The sequence below is a fragment of the Nomascus leucogenys genome, chromosome 21 (assembly GCF_006542625.1).
Source record: "Nomascus leucogenys isolate Asia chromosome 21, Asia_NLE_v1, whole genome shotgun sequence".
NCBI lineage: Eukaryota > Metazoa > Chordata > Mammalia > Primates > Hylobatidae > Nomascus > Nomascus leucogenys.
Window position 1 is genome coordinate 82,525,970 of NC_044401.1, and position 18,048 is coordinate 82,544,017.

At 57.6% G+C, this 18,048-nt stretch overlaps 1 protein-coding gene across 4 annotated transcripts; it reads left to right on the top strand.

The window, feature by feature from the left end:
• The first annotated feature begins 171 nt into the window (after positions 1-171).
• Positions 172-3,501, top strand: HRAS (HRas proto-oncogene, GTPase). 4 transcript variants are annotated; one of them, XR_004027610.1, is made up of 7 exons: positions 172-326; positions 1,377-1,540; positions 1,800-1,978; positions 2,132-2,291; positions 2,387-2,469; positions 2,991-3,115; positions 3,225-3,501. XR_004027610.1 is itself a non-coding variant. In XM_030802124.1 (6 exons), the coding sequence occupies exons 2-5, from the start codon at positions 1,430-1,432 to the stop codon at positions 3,108-3,110; spliced, it is 570 nt and encodes a 189-aa protein (XP_030657984.1). In that variant the 5' UTR covers positions 172-326; positions 1,377-1,429; the 3' UTR covers positions 3,111-3,115; positions 3,225-3,501. The 4 variants fall into 4 exon arrangements, 2 of the variants coding, with proteins under 2 accessions (XP_030657984.1, XP_030657983.1); XR_004027611.1 differs by lacking the exon at positions 172-326 and adding an exon at positions 465-491; XM_030802124.1 differs by lacking the exon at positions 2,387-2,469.
• Positions 3,502-18,048: the final 14,547 nt, after the last annotated feature.

Below are 18,048 nucleotides of genomic sequence, written 5' to 3' on the forward strand. Positions count from 1 at the left end.
GGCCGCGGCTCTCCTGGCTCCGCCTCCCGCGTTGCTCCCGGAAGCCCCGCCCGACTGCGGCTCCTGACAGACGGGCCGCTCAGCCAACCGGGGCGGGGGTGGGGCCCGGTGGAGCGCAGCCAATCGTAGGCCGCGGCGGGCTGACGGACGGGCGCGGGGCGGGGCGTGCGCAGGCACGGCCGAGTCTCCGCCGCTCGCGCCCTGCACCCGCAGCCCGAGCCGCACCCGCCGCGGACGGAGCCCATGCGCGGGGCGAACCGCGCGCCCCCGCCCCCGCCCCGCCCCGGCCTCGGCCCCGGCCCCGGGGGCAGTCGCGCCTGTGAACGGTGAGTGCGGGCGGGGATCGGCCGGGCCGCGCGCCCTCCCCGCCCCCAGGCGGCAGCAATACGCGCGGCGCGGGCCGGGGGCGCGGGGCCGGCGGGCGTGAGCAGCAGCGGCGGCGGCGGCGGCGGCGGCGGGTGGGTGGGGCCGGGCGGGGCCCGCGGGCACAGGTGAGCGGGCGTCGGGGGCTGCGGCAGGCGGGGGCGGGGGCGGGCTGGGGCCCCTTCCTCCCTGGGGCCTGCGGGAATCCGGGCCCCGCCCGTGGCCTCGCGCTGGGCACGGTCCCTACGCCGGCGTACCCAGGAGCCTCGGTCCCGGCGCCCTCACACCCGGGCGTGTCTGGGCGGAGGCGGCCGCGGCCACGGCACTCCCGGGCACCCCCGATTCAGCATCACAGGTCGCGGACCAGGCCGGGAGCCTCAGCCCCAGGGCCTTTTCCCTCTCCGGGTCTCCCGCGCCGCTTCTCGGCCCTTTCTTGTCGCTCAGCCTCTGCTTCCCAGGAGCCCCTCTGTCTTCTCCAGCTTTCCGTGGCTGAAAGATGTCCCCGGTTCCCCGCCGGGGGCGCGGGGCGCTGCCCAGGTCTGCCCTCCCCTCAGCGGCGCCTAGCATGCAGTAGGCGCTCAGCAAATACTTGTCGGAGGCACCAGCGCCGCAGGGCCCGTAGGCTGGCACTAGCCTGCCCAGGCACGCCGTGGCGCGCTCCGCCGTGGCCAGACCTGTTCTGGAGGACGGTAACCTCAGCCCTCGGGCGCCTCCCTTTAGCCTTTCTGCCGACCCAGCAGCTTCTAATTTGGGTGCGTGGTTGAGAGCGCTCAGCTGTCAGCCCTGCCTTTGAGGGCTGGCTCCCTTTTCCCCTCACTGGGTCATTAAGAGCAAGGGGGAGCGAGGCGACAGCCCTCCCCCACGCTGGGTTGCAGCTGCACAGGTAGGCACGCTGCAGTCCTTGCTGTCTGGCGTTGGGTCCCAGGGCCCGCTGTGGGTTTGCCCTTCAGATGGCCCTGCCAGCAGCTGCCCTGTGGGGCCTGGGCCTGGCTGAGCAGGGCCCTCCTTGGCAGGTGGGGCAGGAGACGCTGTAGGAGGACCCCGGGCCGCAGGCCCCTGAGGAGCGATGACGGAATATAAGCTCGTGGTGGTGGGCGCCGGCGGTGTGGGCAAGAGTGCGCTGACCATCCAGCTAATCCAGAACCACTTTGTGGACGAATATGACCCCACTATAGAGGTGAGCCTGGCAGGTGCCAGCAGCTGCTGCGGGCGAGCCCAGGACACAGCCAGGATAGGGCTGGCTGCAGCCCCTGGCCCGCTGCGTGGTGCTGTAGGCCTGTCTCCTGCTTCCTCTGGAGGAGGGGAGTCCCTCGTCTCAGCACCCCAGGAGAGGAAGGGGCATGAGAGGGGCATGAGAGGTACCAGGGAGAGGCTGGCAGTGTGAACTCCCCCCACGGAGGGTCCCGAGGGGGTCCCTGAGCCCTGTCCTCCTGCAGGACTCCTACCGGAAGCAGGTGGTCATTGATGGGGAGACATGCCTGTTGGACATCCTGGACACGGCCGGCCAGGAGGAGTACAGCGCCATGCGGGACCAGTACATGCGTACCGGGGAGGGCTTCCTGTGTGTGTTTGCCATCAACAACACCAAGTCTTTCGAGGACATCCACCAGTACAGGTGACCCCTGTGAGGCTGGCCCGGGAGCCCACGCGGCACAGGTGGGGCCAGGCCGGCTGTGTCCAGGCAGGGGCCTCCTGTCCTCTCTGTGCGTGTCCTGGATGCAGCTGTGCCCGCAGCCCCCGTAGCCAGCTCTCACTTTTCACCTCTCAGGGAGCAGATCAAACGGGTGAAGGACTCGGACGACGTGCCCATGGTGCTGGTGGGAAACAAGTGTGATCTGGCTGCACGCACCGTGGAGTCTCGGCAGGCTCAGGACCTCGCCCGAAGCTACGGCATCCCCTACATCGAGACCTCGGCCAAGACCCGGCAGGTGAGGCAGCTCTCCACCCCACAGCTAGCCAGGGACTCGCCCCGCCCCCCCCTAGCCAGGGAGCAGCACTCACTGACCCCTCTCCCTTGACACAGGGCAGCCGCTCTGGCTCTGGCTCCAGCTCCGGGACCCTCTGGGACCCCCCCGGGACCCATGTGACCCAGCGGCCCCTCGCGCTGTAAGTCTCCCGGGACGGCAGGGCAGTGAGGGAGGCAAGGGCCAGGGTCTGGGCTCACGCCCTGCAGTCCTGGGCCGACACAGCTCCAGGGAAGGCGGAGGTCCTTGGGGAGAGCTGCCCTGAGCCAGGCCGGAGCGGTGACCCTGGGGCCCGGCCCCTCTTGTCCCCAGAGTGTCCCACGGGCACCTGTTGGTTCTGAGTCTTAGTGGGGCTGCCGGGGATACTGGCCGTAGCTCAGACGAGAGCTGGGTGCAGGGTGGTCAAACCCTGGCCAGACCTGGAGTTCAGGAGGGTCCTGGGCCACCCTGACCTTTGAGGGGCTGCTGTAGCATGATGCGGGTGGCCCTGGGCGCTTCGAGATGGCCAGAGCCCAGCTCCCCGTGTGTGTGGTGGGCCTGGGGAAGTGGCTGGTGGAGTCGGGAGCCTGGGGCCAGGCAAGGCTTGATCCCACAGCAGGGAGCCCCTCACCCAGGCAGGGGGCCACAGGCCGGTCCCTCCTGATCCCATCCCTCCTTTCCCAGGGAGTGGAGGATGCCTTCTACACGTTGGTGCGTGAGATCCGGCAGCACAAGCTGCGGAAGCTGAACCCTCCTGATGAGAGTGGCCCTGGCTGCATGAGCTGCAAGTGTGTGCTCTCCTGACGCAGGTGAGGGGGGCTCCCAGGGCGGCCACCACGCCCACCGGATGACCCCGGGCTCCCTGCCCCTGCTGGTCTCCGGGCCTGCGGTCAGCAGCCTCCTTTGTGCCCCGCCCAGCACAAGCTCAGGACGTGGAGGTGCCGGATGCAAGGAGAAGGTGCAGACGGAAGGAGGAGGAAGGAAAGAGGGAAACAAGGAAGGAAGGGCTGCTGGAGCCCAGTCACCTCAGGACCGTGGGCCGAGGTGACCGCAGACCCTCCCAGGGAGGCTGTGCACAGACTGTCTTGAACATCCCAAATGCCACCGGAACCCCAGCCCTTAGCTCCCCTCCCAGGCCTCTGTGGGCCCTTGTCGGGCGCAGATGGGATCACAGTAAATTATTGGATGGTCTTGACCTTGGTTTTTGGCTGACGGTGTGACACAGCGCGCGTGTGGCCTGGCATGAGGTATGTCGGAACCTCGGGCCTGTCCAGCCCTGGGCTCTCCATAGCCTTTGGGAGGGGGAGGTTGGGAGAGGCCGGTCAGGGGTCTGCGCTGTGGTGCTCTCTCCTCCCGCCTGCCCCAGTGTCCACGGCTTCTGGCAGAGAGTTCTGGACAAGCAGGCAGATCATAAGGACAGAGAGCTTACTGTGCTTCTACCAACTAGGAGGGCGTCCTGTTCCTCCAGAGGGAGGTGGTTTAGGGGTTGGGGATCTGTGCCGGTGGCTCTGGTCTCTACCTGGGAGCCTTCTTGGCGGTGAGACGCATCGCCTTTCCTGACTCTTTCCCACCATGAAATGCACCTGCCAAGAATGGCAGACGTAGGGACCCCGCCTCCTGGGCCTTCACATGCCCAGTTTTCTTTGGCTCTCTGGCCTGAAGCAGGCTGTGGACCTTGGAAGTAGGGCTCCAGCACCAACTGGCCTCAGGCCTCTGCCTCATTGGTGGTCAGGTGGTGGCCACTAGGGCGTGGGAGCCTGGCCATCCCTGCCTCCTGGAGTGGGCGAGGTTGGCAGCTGGTCCACCTGCCCCTGCCCTCACCCTCCCCTCGCCCTGCGCCTGCCTCATGGCTGGTTGCTCTTGGAGCCTGGTAGTGTCACTGGCTCAGCCTTGCTGGGTATGCACAGGCTCCACCACCCACTCTGCTCCAAGGGGCTTGCCCTGCCTTGGGCCTAGCTCTAGGTCTGGCCACAGCCACAGACGGCTCAGTCCCCTGTGTGGTCATCCTGGTTGCTGCTGGGGGCCCACGGCGCCCCTGGTGCCCCTCCCCTCCCAGAGCTCGGGTTGAGGCTAGGCCAGGCCCCTCTGGGACGGGGACTTGTGCCCTGTCAGGGTTCCCTGTCCCAGAGGTTGGGGGAGAGCCGGCAGGGCATGCTGCTGGCTGGCCAGGGCTGCAGGGACACTCACTCTTCTGTCCAGGGGATGCTACACTCGCCTTTCTCTCCAGGGAATGCCACACTCACCCTTCTCTCCAGCAGCCTCCAAGTGACCAGCTTCCCCATCGATACAGACTTGCCGGGGCCAGCAGCCCTCTGGGGCTACCACGCTGGCTTCTTCCACACTGTGCTGGTCACTGCCTGCCGAGGGCGTCAGATGCAGGTGACCCCATGCAGGAGGTATTTCTGGACCTGCCTCTTGGTCATTATGGGGCTGGGCAGGGCCTGGTGTCAGGGCCCCGCTGGGGTTGCAGGGCTGGGCCCGTGCTGTGGTCCTGGGGTGTCCAGGACAGATATGGAGGGGTCAGGGCTCAGCACCCCTGCTCCATGCTGAAGTGTGGGAAGCATCCAGGTCCCTGGGTGGCTTCAACAGGAGTTCCCGTATGGGAACCACTGGACAACCTGGGGTCTGTCCTGATCTGGGGACTCCAGAGAGCAGCCCGCTGCCCTGGGCTCCACGGAAGACCCCTCATGCTTCTAGGCCTTGGCCTCAGGGACAGCCCAGCCAGGCCAGTGTGTGGCAGGACAGGCCCCCATGTCGGAGCTGACCCCTTGGGATTCTGGAGCTGCGCTGATGGGCAGGGGAGAGCCAGCTCCTCGCCTTGAGGAGGGTCTTGATGCCTGGGGTTAGCCGCGGAGGCCTGGGTGCTGGGACGCTCCCCGGTTTGGCTGAAAGGAAAGCAGATGTGGTCAGCTTCTCCCCTGAGCCCGTCTAATCTTCACGGGGCTGGGCCCCATAGATCTGGGTCCCTGTGTGGCCCCCCGATCTGATGCTGAGGACACCCCTGCAAACTGCCAATCCCAGATGACAGGACTGTGGGAGGGCCGTGCAGGGAGAGCCCATCCCCACACCCTGACCCACAGGAGGGACTCCTGCTGCCCACCAGGCGTCCCGCCAGGGATCCCTCATTGTCCACAACTGCTGGAGAACAGAGGGCTCCGTGTCTGGCCGTCCCACAGTGAGCAGCAGTGACTGCGTCTGAAGTCTGAGCTGCTGAGACCCCCTCCTGCAGGAGCCCATCTCCTGGCAGAAACCTGAACTGAGGAGCACGCTCTGCCCACACCCACAGGGGCCCATCCTGGCCTGAACTGGGGAACATCCTCTGCCCACACCCACAGGGGCCCATCCTGGTCCTGAACTGGGGAGCATCCTCTGCCCACACCCACAGGGGCCCATCCTGGCCTGAACTGGAGCACCCCTGCCCCCCCACAGGGCCCATCCTGGCCTGAACTGGGGAGCATCCTCTGCCCACACCCACAGGGGCCCATCCTGGTCCTGAACTGGGGAGCACCCTCTGCCCACACCCACAGGGGCCCATCCTGGCCTGAACTGGGAGCACCCTCTGCCCACACCCACAGGGGCCCATCCAGTGCCAGGCTCTGCCCCATCAGGGTCTGGGGTCTCAGCCAGATTTGTGTCCAGGGCAGGGAGGCTGCAGAGGTTAGGTTGGGTCCAGCACAGGGCAGGGCTGGAGAGCACAGCCAAGGTCGTGTCTGTCTCCTCCCCTCTGACCTCGGACGTCTCCCCTGTCAAATGTGTGAGTTCGTATCCACCCCACGGGGTCACCGTGAGGTGAACGAGACAGTCATTTGCACAGTCCGTGTGGAACAGGCACCCGCTGGGTGCTCAGGGATGACCCTTGGCAGCCACGTGGAGGCCAGTGCAGGCCACCTGGTAGTGACTGTTACCATACCATGGGGGAGGGCAGCTGTGTTGAGACCCACCTCTCACCTTCGGACGCAGAGCCCCTCTCGGACACCCTTTGTGTCTCCAACTGCTCTACACACGGCGGGCACTTGGCACCGGTGACGTCATGAGGTGGCTGCACATATCACAATAGGGCCCTGCCCAGGTCCGCTGGGCCTGGAGTCAGCGTCCTCCACCCCCTGAATTGGCAGCATGTGTGTGCATGTGTATGTGGGTGAACGTGTGTGCGTGTGTGTTTCTTCTCCAGCTGGGTCTGGCTGCCCCACTCACGTGCACACAGGTCCTTGTCACTGTCACCCCCGTGGCCCGAGATGACCGTCAGAGCATCCATGGGGGCACCACACTCAGCCCTCTCCACCTGGGGTGGTCCTGGGGATGCAGACGCGGGGAGGGGGCTGGCCCCCTTCCTCGGTGGACTCGGGTCTTCTGTAAAGGGCTGGATTCAGTGCCCGTGTCTCACCTTCTTGAGGAGCCCTCCTGGGTGCCGTGAATGTCCCCCTTGCTGGAAGCCCCGAGGCCCTGAGCACAAGCCCCCTGCCTGAGGTCCCCTAGCAGCCAGCTGACGGGGTCCCACTGATTGACAGGCCCTGCTGGGCTGCCGAGGGGGTGGAGGAAGCCTGGGGGGAGGTGGGGGACTCACCTGTGTGACGTCAGCTTCTGTCCCGGGCGCCGCCTGCCCCTGGGATCACATCCCTGCTCAGGACTCGCCACCAGCTGCCTCCTCGCGATGGAGCCCTCTGAGCTGAGAGTCTGCCACAGCGATCCCACAAGGCCACGGGTAAACTCTCCCAACATCCATCCACGGAGGCCTGGATAAAGATGTAGAGTTTCAGGCCGGTCATGGTGGCTCATGCCTGCAATCCCAGCATTTTGGGAGGCCGAGGCGGGTGGATCACCTTAGGTCAGGAGTTCAAGACCAGCCTGGCCAACATGGTGAAACCTCATCTCTATTAAAAATACAAAAATTGGCCGGGCGGGCGTGGTGGCTAACGCCTGTAATCCCAGCTACTTGGGAGGCCGAGGCGGGCAGATCATGGGGTCAGGAGTTCGGGACTAGCCTGACTGACATGGAGAAACCCTGTCTCTACTAAAAAAATACAAAATTAGCCAGGCATGGTGGTGCATGACTGTAATCCCAGCTACTTGGGAGGCCGAGGCAGGAGAATCGATTGAATCCAGTGGGTGGAGGTTGCAGTGAGCCGAGATTGCACCATTGCACTCCAGCCTGGGCAACAAGAGCGAAACTCCGTCTCAAAAAAAAAAAAAAAAAAAATACAAAAATTAGCCGGGCGTGGTGGCGGGTGCCTGTAATCCCAGCTACTCGGGAGGCTAAGGCAGGAGAATGGCATGAACCCGGGAGGCAGAGCTTGCAGTGAGCCAAGATTGCACCACTGCACTCCAGCCTGGGGGACAGAGCAAGACTCCGTCTCAAAAAAAAAAAACAAAAAAACCTTACCCTATCGTTTTGCCAAGTGAGAAATTCGGCATGACTCGTCTGCTGTGAGGCAGTGAAACTCAGAAGTAGAAAGTAGGGTGGCCGTGGGCAGGGGCTAGGGAGGGAGCTGGGAGTTGCTGTTCAACTCGTAACAGATTTCAGTCTGGGGAGATGCGTGAGTCCCAGAGTTCACTGCGCATGGTGCCCGTGGTAGCAATGCCACACGGCACATTGCAGTTTTGTTTTTTTTTGAGACGGAGTCTTGCTGTTGCCCAGGCTGGTGTGCAGTGGCGCGATCTCAGCTCACTGCAACCTCCACCTCCCGGGTTCAAGCGATTCTCCTGCCTCAGCCTCCTGAGTAGCTGGGATTATAGGTGCCCACCACCACGCCCGGCTAATTTTTTTTGTATTTTTGTAGAGACGGGGTTTCACTGTGTTAGCCAGGATGGTCTCAATCTCCTGACCTCGTGATCTGCCCGCCTCAGCCTCCCAAAGTGCTGGGATTACAGGCATGAGCCACCGCGCCTGGCCAGTCCCAAAATTTCTAACATTAGAAGATTTGCATGTGTGCCTGTGTATTTTTGCTGAACAATTTTTTTTTTTTTTTTAAGACGGTGTCAGCCGGGCGCGGTGGCTCAAGCCTGTAATCCCAGCACTTTGGGAGGCCGAGGCGGGCGGATCACGAGGTCAGGAGATCGAGACCATCCAGGCTAACACGGTGAAACCCCGTCTCTACTAAAAATAGAAAAAATTAGCCGGGCGTGTTGGCGGGCGCCTGTAGTCCCAGCTACTTGGGAGGCTGAGGCAGGAGAATGGCTTGAACCTGGGAGGCGGAGCTTGCAGTGAGCCGAGATCGTGCCACTGCACTCCACCCTGGGGGACAGAGCAAGACTCCGTCTCAAAAAAAAAAAAAAAAAAAGACGGTGTCTCGCTCTGTCGCCCGGGCTGGAGTGCAGTGGCGTGATCTTGGCTCACTGCAACCTCCGCCTCCCAGGTTCAAGCGATTCTTCTGTCTCAGCCTCCCCAGTAGCTGGGACTACTGGTGCCCACCACCATGCCTGGCTAATTTTTGTATTTTTAGTAGAGACAGGGTTTCGCCATGTTGGCCAGGCTGGTCTCCAACTCCTGGCCTCAGGTGACCTGCCTGCCTGGGCCTCCCAAAGTGCTGGGATTACAGGTGTGAGCCACCGTGCCTGGCCACTGAGTGGTATTTCTTTGTAGGGATGTAGCACAGGTTGTTCACCCGCTAAAGAATACTTAGTTTGCTGCTGGGTCTTGCCTGTTACGACTGGAGCCTCCTCCATAGGCATTTGCGTACCGTGCCCCCCGAGGACGTAGAATTTCAGTTTGTTAGGGGAGACACCGGGGCGGGGTCGCCGGGTCCCGTGGTGCGTGCCTGACTCTGCACCTGACTCTCTAGCGTGCCAGGCCCCTTGCCTCCTCAGCCGGGATGCATCGGAGTCCTGCCGCCCGTGATTTTCATCTTGGGCGTGTTGCGGGATCTCGTTATGGTTTCAGTTTGCAGTCGGCTGGTGGCCACAGCCTGGGCGTCTCCTTAGCGCTGCTGTGCCTGCTGCAGGTCCCCTTTGCTGAAGTTTTTGTTCAAGTCTTCATCTTATTTTTGGTTTTGTTTTTTATTATTTTTGAGACGGAGTCTCACTGTCGCCCAGGCTGGAGTGCAGTGGTGCGATCTTGGCTCACTGTAGCCTCCGCCTCACAGTTTCAAGTGATTCTCCTGCCTCAGCCTCCTGAGTAGCTGGGACTGCCTGCACCTGCCACCATGCCCGACTAATTTTTTATACTTTTAGTAGAGACACAGTTTCACCAGGTTGCCCATACTGGTCTTGAACTCCTGACCTCAGGTGATCTGCCTGCCTTGGTCTCCCAAAGGGAAGGATCATGCCGGAATTGTAGGTGTGAGCCACTGCGCCTGGCCTATTTATTTATTTGTTGGAGACAGGGTCTGCCTCTGTCCCGCAGGCTGGAGTGTGGTGCTGTGATGGCAGCTCACTGCAGCCTCAACCTCCCTGGCTTAAGTGATCCTTCTGCTTCAGTCTCCTGAGTAGCTGGGACTACAGGCGTGCACCAGCATGCCTGGCTAAATTTTTTTTATTTTTTGTACAGACCAGATCTCACCGTGTTGGCCAGGCTGGTCTCAAACTCCTGGCCTCAAGTGATCCTTCTGCCTCAGGCTCTCTAAGTGTTGGGAGTACAGGCATGAGCCACTTCACCCAGCCCTTTGTTCATTTTGGAAACTGGTTTTTTAATTTGGTTATGTTTTTGAGATTTTTTTCTTTTTTTTTTCTTTGAGACAGGGTCTTGCTCTGTCACCTCTGTCACCCAGGCTGGAGTGCAGTGGCGCGATCTCAGCTCACTGCAACCTCTGCCTCACGGGTTCAAGCAATTCTCGTGTCTCAGCTTCCTGACTAGCTGAGACTACAGGCACGCACCACCACACCTGGCTTATTTTTATATTTTTAGTAGAGATAGGGTTTCACCGTGTTGGCCAGGCAGGTCCCAAACTCCTGACTTCAAGTGACCCGCCCGCCTTGGTCTCCCAAAGTGCTGGGATTACAGGTGTGAACCATCGCGCCCGGCAGACACTTCTTTACATAATGGGGCTCATTATTTTTAAAAAACCTGTTTGTATGTTTGAAACATTGAATACTAGGCCGGGCGCGGTGGCTCATGCCTGCAATGCCAGGACTTTGGGAAGCCGAGGTGGGCGGATCATTTGAAGCCAGGAGTTCGAGACCAGCCTGGCCAACATGATGAAACCCCGTCTCTACTAAAAACACACAAAAATTAGCCGGGCGTGGTAGCGCGCATAATCCCAGCTACTCGGGAGGCTGAGGCAGGAGAATCGCTGGAACCCGGGAGGCGGAGGTTGCAGTGAGCCGAGAACGCACCATTGCACTCCAGCCTGGGCGACAGAGCGAGATTCCCTCTCAAAAAATAATAATAATAATAATAAAGCTCATATGTGTATCAGCCCATGTTCCTTTATGAAGAAACACCGAGATCTAAGGAGTGCGCGCGGCTGAGGGGTGAACTGCAGGTGATTTTCCCTCTTCTTATTTGTACTTGCATGTTCTGAAAACGTCGTCTAGCTTTTGGGTCGTTCTTACCTGAGAAAAGCCAGACAGCAGGTTTTTGGCGGAAGGACCGGTTTGCACAGCGCACACACGGGAGCGGCCCGCGCGGCTTTCGGAGAAGCCGCCCCCTTGCGGCGCCTCCCGCGCCCTCCTAAGCGCGCGGCGTCTTCGGGCCGCAAGGTCCCTTAGGCTTGGGGGCGGGGTTTCCAGGTCACGTGACCGGGACACCCTCCGCCCCGCCCCCCCGTCTCCCAGAGCGGCCGGCGAGAGCGGCCGACAGAGGACGCCCGAGTCCCGGCCTCGCTCGCGCGTTCGGAGCGCCTTCTTCCTCGCGCGCCGCTGGCCGCGTCCAGGAGGGGGCGCCGCGAGTCCTGTCCGGCGGCCCCGCCGCGGGCAGCCCCGGGTCGGCTCCTGGGCGTCCGGTTCCGCGCTGGCCGCGTTTCCTGCCCCACCTGCTGGTGTCGGCTCGTGCGTGCCTCCTCCCCAGGGTTATGGCAATGGAATACGGTCCCCAAGTAATAAAGTGAACAGGCGGCCGGGCGCGGTGACTCATGCCTGTAATCCCAGCACTTTGGGAGGCCGAGGCGGGTGGATCACGAGGTCAGGAATTGGAGACCAGCCTGGCCAAGTGAAACCCCATCTCTACTAACAATACAAAAACATTTAAAAAGCTGACCGGGCGCAGTAGCTCACGCCTGTAATCCCAAGCACTTTGGGAGGCTGAGGTGGGTGGATCACGAGGTCAGGAGATCGAGACCATCCTGGCTAACATGGTGAAAACCCCGTCTCTACCAGAAATACAAAAAATTAGCCGGGCGTGGTGGCAGGTGCCTGTAGTCCCAGCTACTCGGGAGGCTGAGGCAGGAGAATGGCGTGAACCTGGGAGGTGGAGCTTGCAGTGAGCTGAGATGGGCCACTGCACTCCAGCCTGGGCGACAGAGTGAGACTCCATCTCAAAAAAAAAAAAAAAATTAAAAAGCTTTATAAGCCTGCTGGGTTCTGTCAAATGCCTTTTCTAAGTCTACTGAAATGATGATGTATTTTTGTCTTATTTTTTTAGAGACCAGGTCTCACTATGTTGCTCAGCCTCCCAAAGTGCTGGGATCACAGACGTGAGCCACCATGTCCGGTCATGTTTTTGTCTTTTAATCTGCTTATATGGTGAATTCCATTGGCTCATATTTCACGTTGAACCAGCCTTGCATTCCTGGGATAAATTTCACTGCGTCATGGTGTGCACTTCTATTTGTATTGTACATATATGTGTACTCATGGGCCTGTGTTTCAGTGTGTGGCAATGCAGTGGGCCTACAATCATCAAAACAGCTCTGGAAAAGAATGGTCAAGTGAGAGGGCGTTCTATGCCTGGCTTCAAAATGTGGGTTTTTTTTTTTTTTTTTTTGAGATGGAGTCTCGCTCTGTCACTCAGGCTGGAGTGCAGTGGTGCGATCTTGGCTCACGGCAGCCTCCACCTCTGGGGCTCAAGTGATTCTTGTACCTCAGCCTTCCGAGTAGCTGGGATTACAGGCGTGTACCACCATGCCCGGATAGTTTTTGTATTTTTGGTAGAGATGGGTTTCGCCATGTTGGCCAGGCTGGTCTTGAACTCCTGGCCTCAAGTGATCCACCCACCTCGGCCTCCCAAAGTGCTAGGATTACAGGCATGAACCTTTGCACCTGGCCCAAGAGGTGTTATAAAGGTTCAGAAATCCAGACAGTGTGGCATTGGCAACAGGATAGACAAATAGATCAGTGGAACAGAATAGAGGATCCAGAGTAGACCCTCACATACATGCTCAACTGATTTTGAAATAAGTGTAAGCAAATTCAGTGGCGAAAGGGGAATCTTAGCAACAAATGGTACTAGAATGACGGGGCTACACATATGAACGGAAGCTTCAATCTCTACATGACAGTACATACATAAATCTATTCAAAATTTACTATTAATTTTTTTGAGATGGAGTCCCACTCTCTCACCCAGGTTGGAGGGCAGTGGCACAATCTTGACTCACTGCAACCTCCGTCTCCCAGGTTCAAGCGATTCTCCTGCCTCAGCCTCCTGAGTAGCTGGGATTACAGGTGCCTGCCACCACACCTGGCTACTTTTTGTATTTTTAGTAGAGACGGGGTTTCACCATGTTGGCCAAGCTTGTGTCAAACTCCTGACCTCAGGTGATCCATCTGCCTCGGCCTCCCAAAGTGCCAGGATTACAGGTGTGAGCCACTGTGCCCGGCCTCAGAACTTACTATAAGCCAAAATGTAAGGCCTACAACGGTAAAATGTGTGTAAGAATGAAAAGGAGGATGCCAGTGTGACTTGGGTTAGAGAAATGATTCTTAGATAAACACTAAAAGCATGACGCATAAAGGAAAACCTGATCCACTGGACTTCATGAGAATGAAGGGTGTGTGCATTTTGAAAGGCCCTGAGAAGACAAGCCCAGGCTGGCAGAGGCATTAGCAAATATTCCGTCTGAGGAAGGGCTCATCTGCAGCATCTATGACAAGCTCCCAGGCGTCATGGGGTGCTGTGCTCTCGGCAGATACGGGAGAGCCTCCCATCCCACCATTCGTGTCTCCAGAGCAGCACTGCTTAAAGTCCCCTACCAGTGCCCTCCTCAGCCGACAGACCTGACCCTTCCCACATGTGCACCCACAGGCCAGGCCTTGCGGGTCTTCTTGGGACATGACCCCAACTTCAGGAAGAGGAAAGTAAGAAGAGGAAAATCCATGAAAAGAAAAAAGAATTTAATGGTGGCCCTTTCAAGTCTTTCTGTCAAATGGCCCAATTTCAGGTTAAGCCAGGCAGTGGCGACGAGGCAGCCCTGTGATCTGCCCAGTTCCAAGGGCTCCACCGCCTCTGTGGGTGAGAAGCAGCAACCAGCTGGGGAGAACACCATATAGCTGCGTCAAACTCGGTAGTGCTGGAAGTTAGCACAGGCGGACCTGAGATACCACGGTTCAGTTCTAGACACTGCAGTAACGCAAATGTCACAATAAAGCCAGTCGCAGGGATTTTTCGGTTTTCCACTGCATATAAAAGTTACGTTGGCCGGGCACGGTGGCTCATGCTTGTAATCCCAGCACTTTGGGAGGCCGAGGCGGGCGGATCACGAGGTCAGGAGTTCGAGACCACGGTGAAACCCCGTCTCTACTAAAAATACAAAAAATTAGCCGGGCGCGGTGGCGGGCGCCTGTAGTCCCAGCTACTCGGAGAGGCTGAGGCAGGAGAATGGTGTGAACCCGGGAGGCGGAGCTTGCAGTGAGCCGAGATCGCGCCACTGCACTCCAGCCTGGGTGACAGAGCGAGACTCCGTCTCAAAAAAAAAAAAAAAAAAAAAAAAAAGTTATATTTATATCACAGTGCAGTCAGGTGTGCAATAACATTATGTCTACAAAACAATGCACATGCCTCAATTTAAAATACTTTATTGACCACTCCTCACTCCCTCCGCAACTGGGCTCCCACCACCCTACCCTCCCTCAAGACCAAAAAAAAAAATAAATAATAATAATAATAATAGGCTGGGCACAGTGGCTGTCACCTGTAATCCCAGCACTTTGGGAGGTCAAGTGGGCAGATTGCATGAGCTCAGGAGACCAGCCTGGGCAACATGGTGAAACCCTGTCTCTACCAAAAATACAAAAAAATTAGCCGGGTGTGGGGGTGCGCACCTGTGGTCCCTGCTACTAGGGAGGCAGAGGTGGGAGGAGTGCTTCAGCCTGGGAGGCAAAGGTTGCCATGAGCCGAGATCATGTCACTGCACTCTAGTCTGGGCAACAAAGCAAGAACTCGCCTCAAAAATAAAATGGCTGGGCACGGTGGCTCACACCTGTAATCCCAGCACTTTGGGAGGCCAAGGTGGGCAGATCACCTGAGGCCAGGAGTTCGAGACCAGCCTTGTCAACATGGTGAAACCCCGTCTCTACTAAAAATGGAAAAAAAATCAGCCGGGTGTGGTGGTGTGTGCTTGTAGTCCCAGCTCCTTGGGAGGCTGAGGTAAGAGAATCGCTTGTACCTGGGAGGTGGAGGTTGCAGTGAGCCAAGAGGGTGCCACTGCATTCCAGCCTGGGCAAGAGAATGAGAATCTGTCTCAAAAATTAAAAAACAAACAAACAAACAAAAAACTAAGATACTGACAGAAAGCGCCAACGATCATCTGAGGCTTGAGGAAGTTGGGATCTCTTTGCTGGTAGAAGGTCTTGTTTGTGGCTGCTGACTGATCAGGGTGGTGGTGGCTGAAGGCTGGGGTGGCTGTGGCAATTTCTTTCTTTTTTTTTGAGATGGAGTTTTGCTCTTATGCCCAGGCTGGAGTTCAATGGTGTGATCGTGGCTCACTGCAACCTCTGCCTCCTGGGTTCAAGTGATTCTCCACCACGCCCGGCCGGCAATTTCTTAAAATAAGACAACAATAAAGCTGGCCACATTAAGCCTCTTCCTTTCACATTTTCACCAAAGAGATTTCTTCCTTGCCCAGTAGCATCCGCCGATGCTGCCTGGTGGGCTGGTAGCATTTTTGGTCCCACCAGGCCAGACCCTATTCACAACCTGGGAAAAATCCTCTTGAACCCTATCGCTGCTGTACCAACGAAGTTTATGGAACATTCTAAATCCTGTTATCTCAGCAATGTTTAGAGCATCTTCACCAGGAGCAGATTCCATCTCAAGAAAGCACTTTTGCTGGGTGCGGTGGCTCACACCTGTAATCCCAGCACCTTGGGACAACGAGGCGGGCGGCAGGCAGATCACTTGAGGCCAGGAGTTCGAGACCAGCCTCGCCAACATGGTGAAACCCTGTCTCTAATACATATACAAAAATTAGCCAGGCGTGGTGGCGCGTGCCTGTAATCCCAACTACTCGGGTGGCTGAGGCAGAATTGCTTGAACCCGGGAGGCGGAGGTTGCAGTGAGCCGAGATTGCGCCACTGCACTCCAGCCTGCGTGATATTCAAACTGGAAGAGCAGAGCGAGACTGTCTCAAAAGAAAAACAAAACAAAACAGCTTGAAGCGACAGGGTTACAGCTCCGTGACAGCCCCTGCAGGCCCATAGGCAGTGTCCTGAGATCAGCAGCTCAGGGCAGTTCTGCAGCCACATTTATACCCACTTTTAATTTCATGCAGATTAAGGTGAAGCTCAGGCAAAAGTTTCTAGGGAAGGAGTAGTAACTTTGGGTCGTGGGGTTATTGCCATGGAAAGGGGCAGTAACTCCCACCATGCCTGGCCTGTTTACTTTCACTTCCAGCTTGCCCTTGAATTGTTTCCTGGGCAAAGCCAGGAACCCTCAAGGGGCTCAGCCCCACTGTGGGTCTTGCCTGCCCTCCATCAATTAGAAGGCGACGTAGCATTGAGTTAATCGACCATTACTTTAAATGGCATGGATACCACTGATACAGTATTGAGAAAAGGAAGTCAGATACAAAAGAGAACATGCAATATAATTCCATTTATATAAAGTTCAAAATAGGCAAAGTTAGTATGAGGGCTGGAAGAGTGGTGATTTTAAACCTCCAGGCCTTTGTACACGCTGTTCCATCTACCTAGGGTGCCCTTTCCTCGCACCATGTAAACGCAAACATATGGATCAAGTTACCTCCTTGCCAGGCGCGGTGGCTCAGTGTCATCCCAGCACTTTGGGAAGCCGAGGCAGGCAGATCATTTCAGGTCAGGAGTTTGAGACCAGCCTGGCCAACACGTTGAAACCCCATCTCTACTAAAAATACAAAAAATTAGCTGAGTGTGGTAGTGGGCACCTGTAATCCCAGCTACTCAGGAAGCCGAGGCAGGAGAATTGCTTCAACTGGGATGCAGAGGTTGCAGTGAGCTGAGATCGTGCCACTGCACTCCAGCCCGGGCAACAGAGCGAGATTCCATCTCAGAAACAAAAACAAAAAGGCTTTGTGGCTCACGCCTATAATCCCAGCACTTTGGGAGGCCAGGGCAGGCAGATAACAAGGTCAAGAGATTGAGACCAGCCTGCCCAACATGGTGAAACACTGTCTCTACTAAAAATACAAAAATTAGCTGGATGTGGTGGTGGCATAGAAAAGAATGAAATGAAACCAGAACGTTTTAGCAGCTTTCGCAAAGATGTCAAGACAACCAGTCCAGGAGTCAGGCTGGCGGCAACCTTCCAGCTTCTTGTCATGAATTCTAAACCTCACATCCAGACTCCAAAGCTTAGAGAGTTAAAGAATCAGCTACTGGTCACCAAGCTCACGTGTGCAGGATGAGGGTCACAGCCAGGTTGGCTGCCTTCCAGTCCTGAGCTTTCTTGGGGGTGTGTGTGTGTGTGTGTGAACCACCTTCTTTTTTTTTGAGACGGAGTTTCTTTTTTCTTTTTTGAGATGGAGTTTCGCTCTTGTTGCCCAGGCTGGAGTGCAGTGGCACGATCTTGGCTCACTGCAACCTCTGCCTCCTGGGTTCAAGTGGTTCTCTTGCCTCAGCCTCCTGAGTAGCTGGGATTACAGGCATGCACCACCATGCCTGGCTAATTTCTTGTAATTTTAGTAGAGATGGGGTTTCGTCATGTTGGCCAGGCTGGTCTTGAACTCCTGTCCTCAGGTGATCTGCCTGCCTTGGCCTCCCAAAGCGTTGGGATTACAGGTGTGAGCCACCGCGCCCGGCCAGAGTTTCATCTTGTTGCCCAAATTGGAGTGCAATGGTATGGTCTAGGCTCACTGCAACCTCTGCTTCCCATGTTCAAGCGATTCTCCTGCCTCAGCCTCCCAAGTAGCTGGGATTACAGGTGCCCACCACCATGCCTGGCTAATTTTTGTATTTTTAGTAGAGATGGGGTTTCATCACGTTGGCCAGGCTGGTCTTGAATGCCTGACCACAGGTGATCCACCCTTCTCGGCCTCCCAAAGTGTTGGGGTTACAGGTGTGAGCCACCGTGCCCGGCCAGAACCACCTTCTTTAAAGATGATCAGGCCGGATGTAGTGGCTTATGCCAGTAATTCCAGCGCTACGGGAGGCTGAAGCAGGAGGATCACTTGAGCCCAATTCAAGACTAGCCTGGGCAACACAGGGAGACCTCTTCTCTACATAAAATACAACAATTAGCCAGGCGTGGTGGCGCCTGTGGTCCCAGCTACTTGGGAGACTGAGGCGGGAGGATCGCTGGAGTCCAGGAGGTGGAGGCTGCAGTGAGCTGGGACCGCGCCACTGCAGTACAGCCTAAGCCGCAGAGCGAGACCCTGTCTCGAAAATAAATACCTAATAAAGGCAGTCAGAGGAGAGGTTTAGCAAATTGCTAAAGAACAAATCTCATGTACTGTTAGTT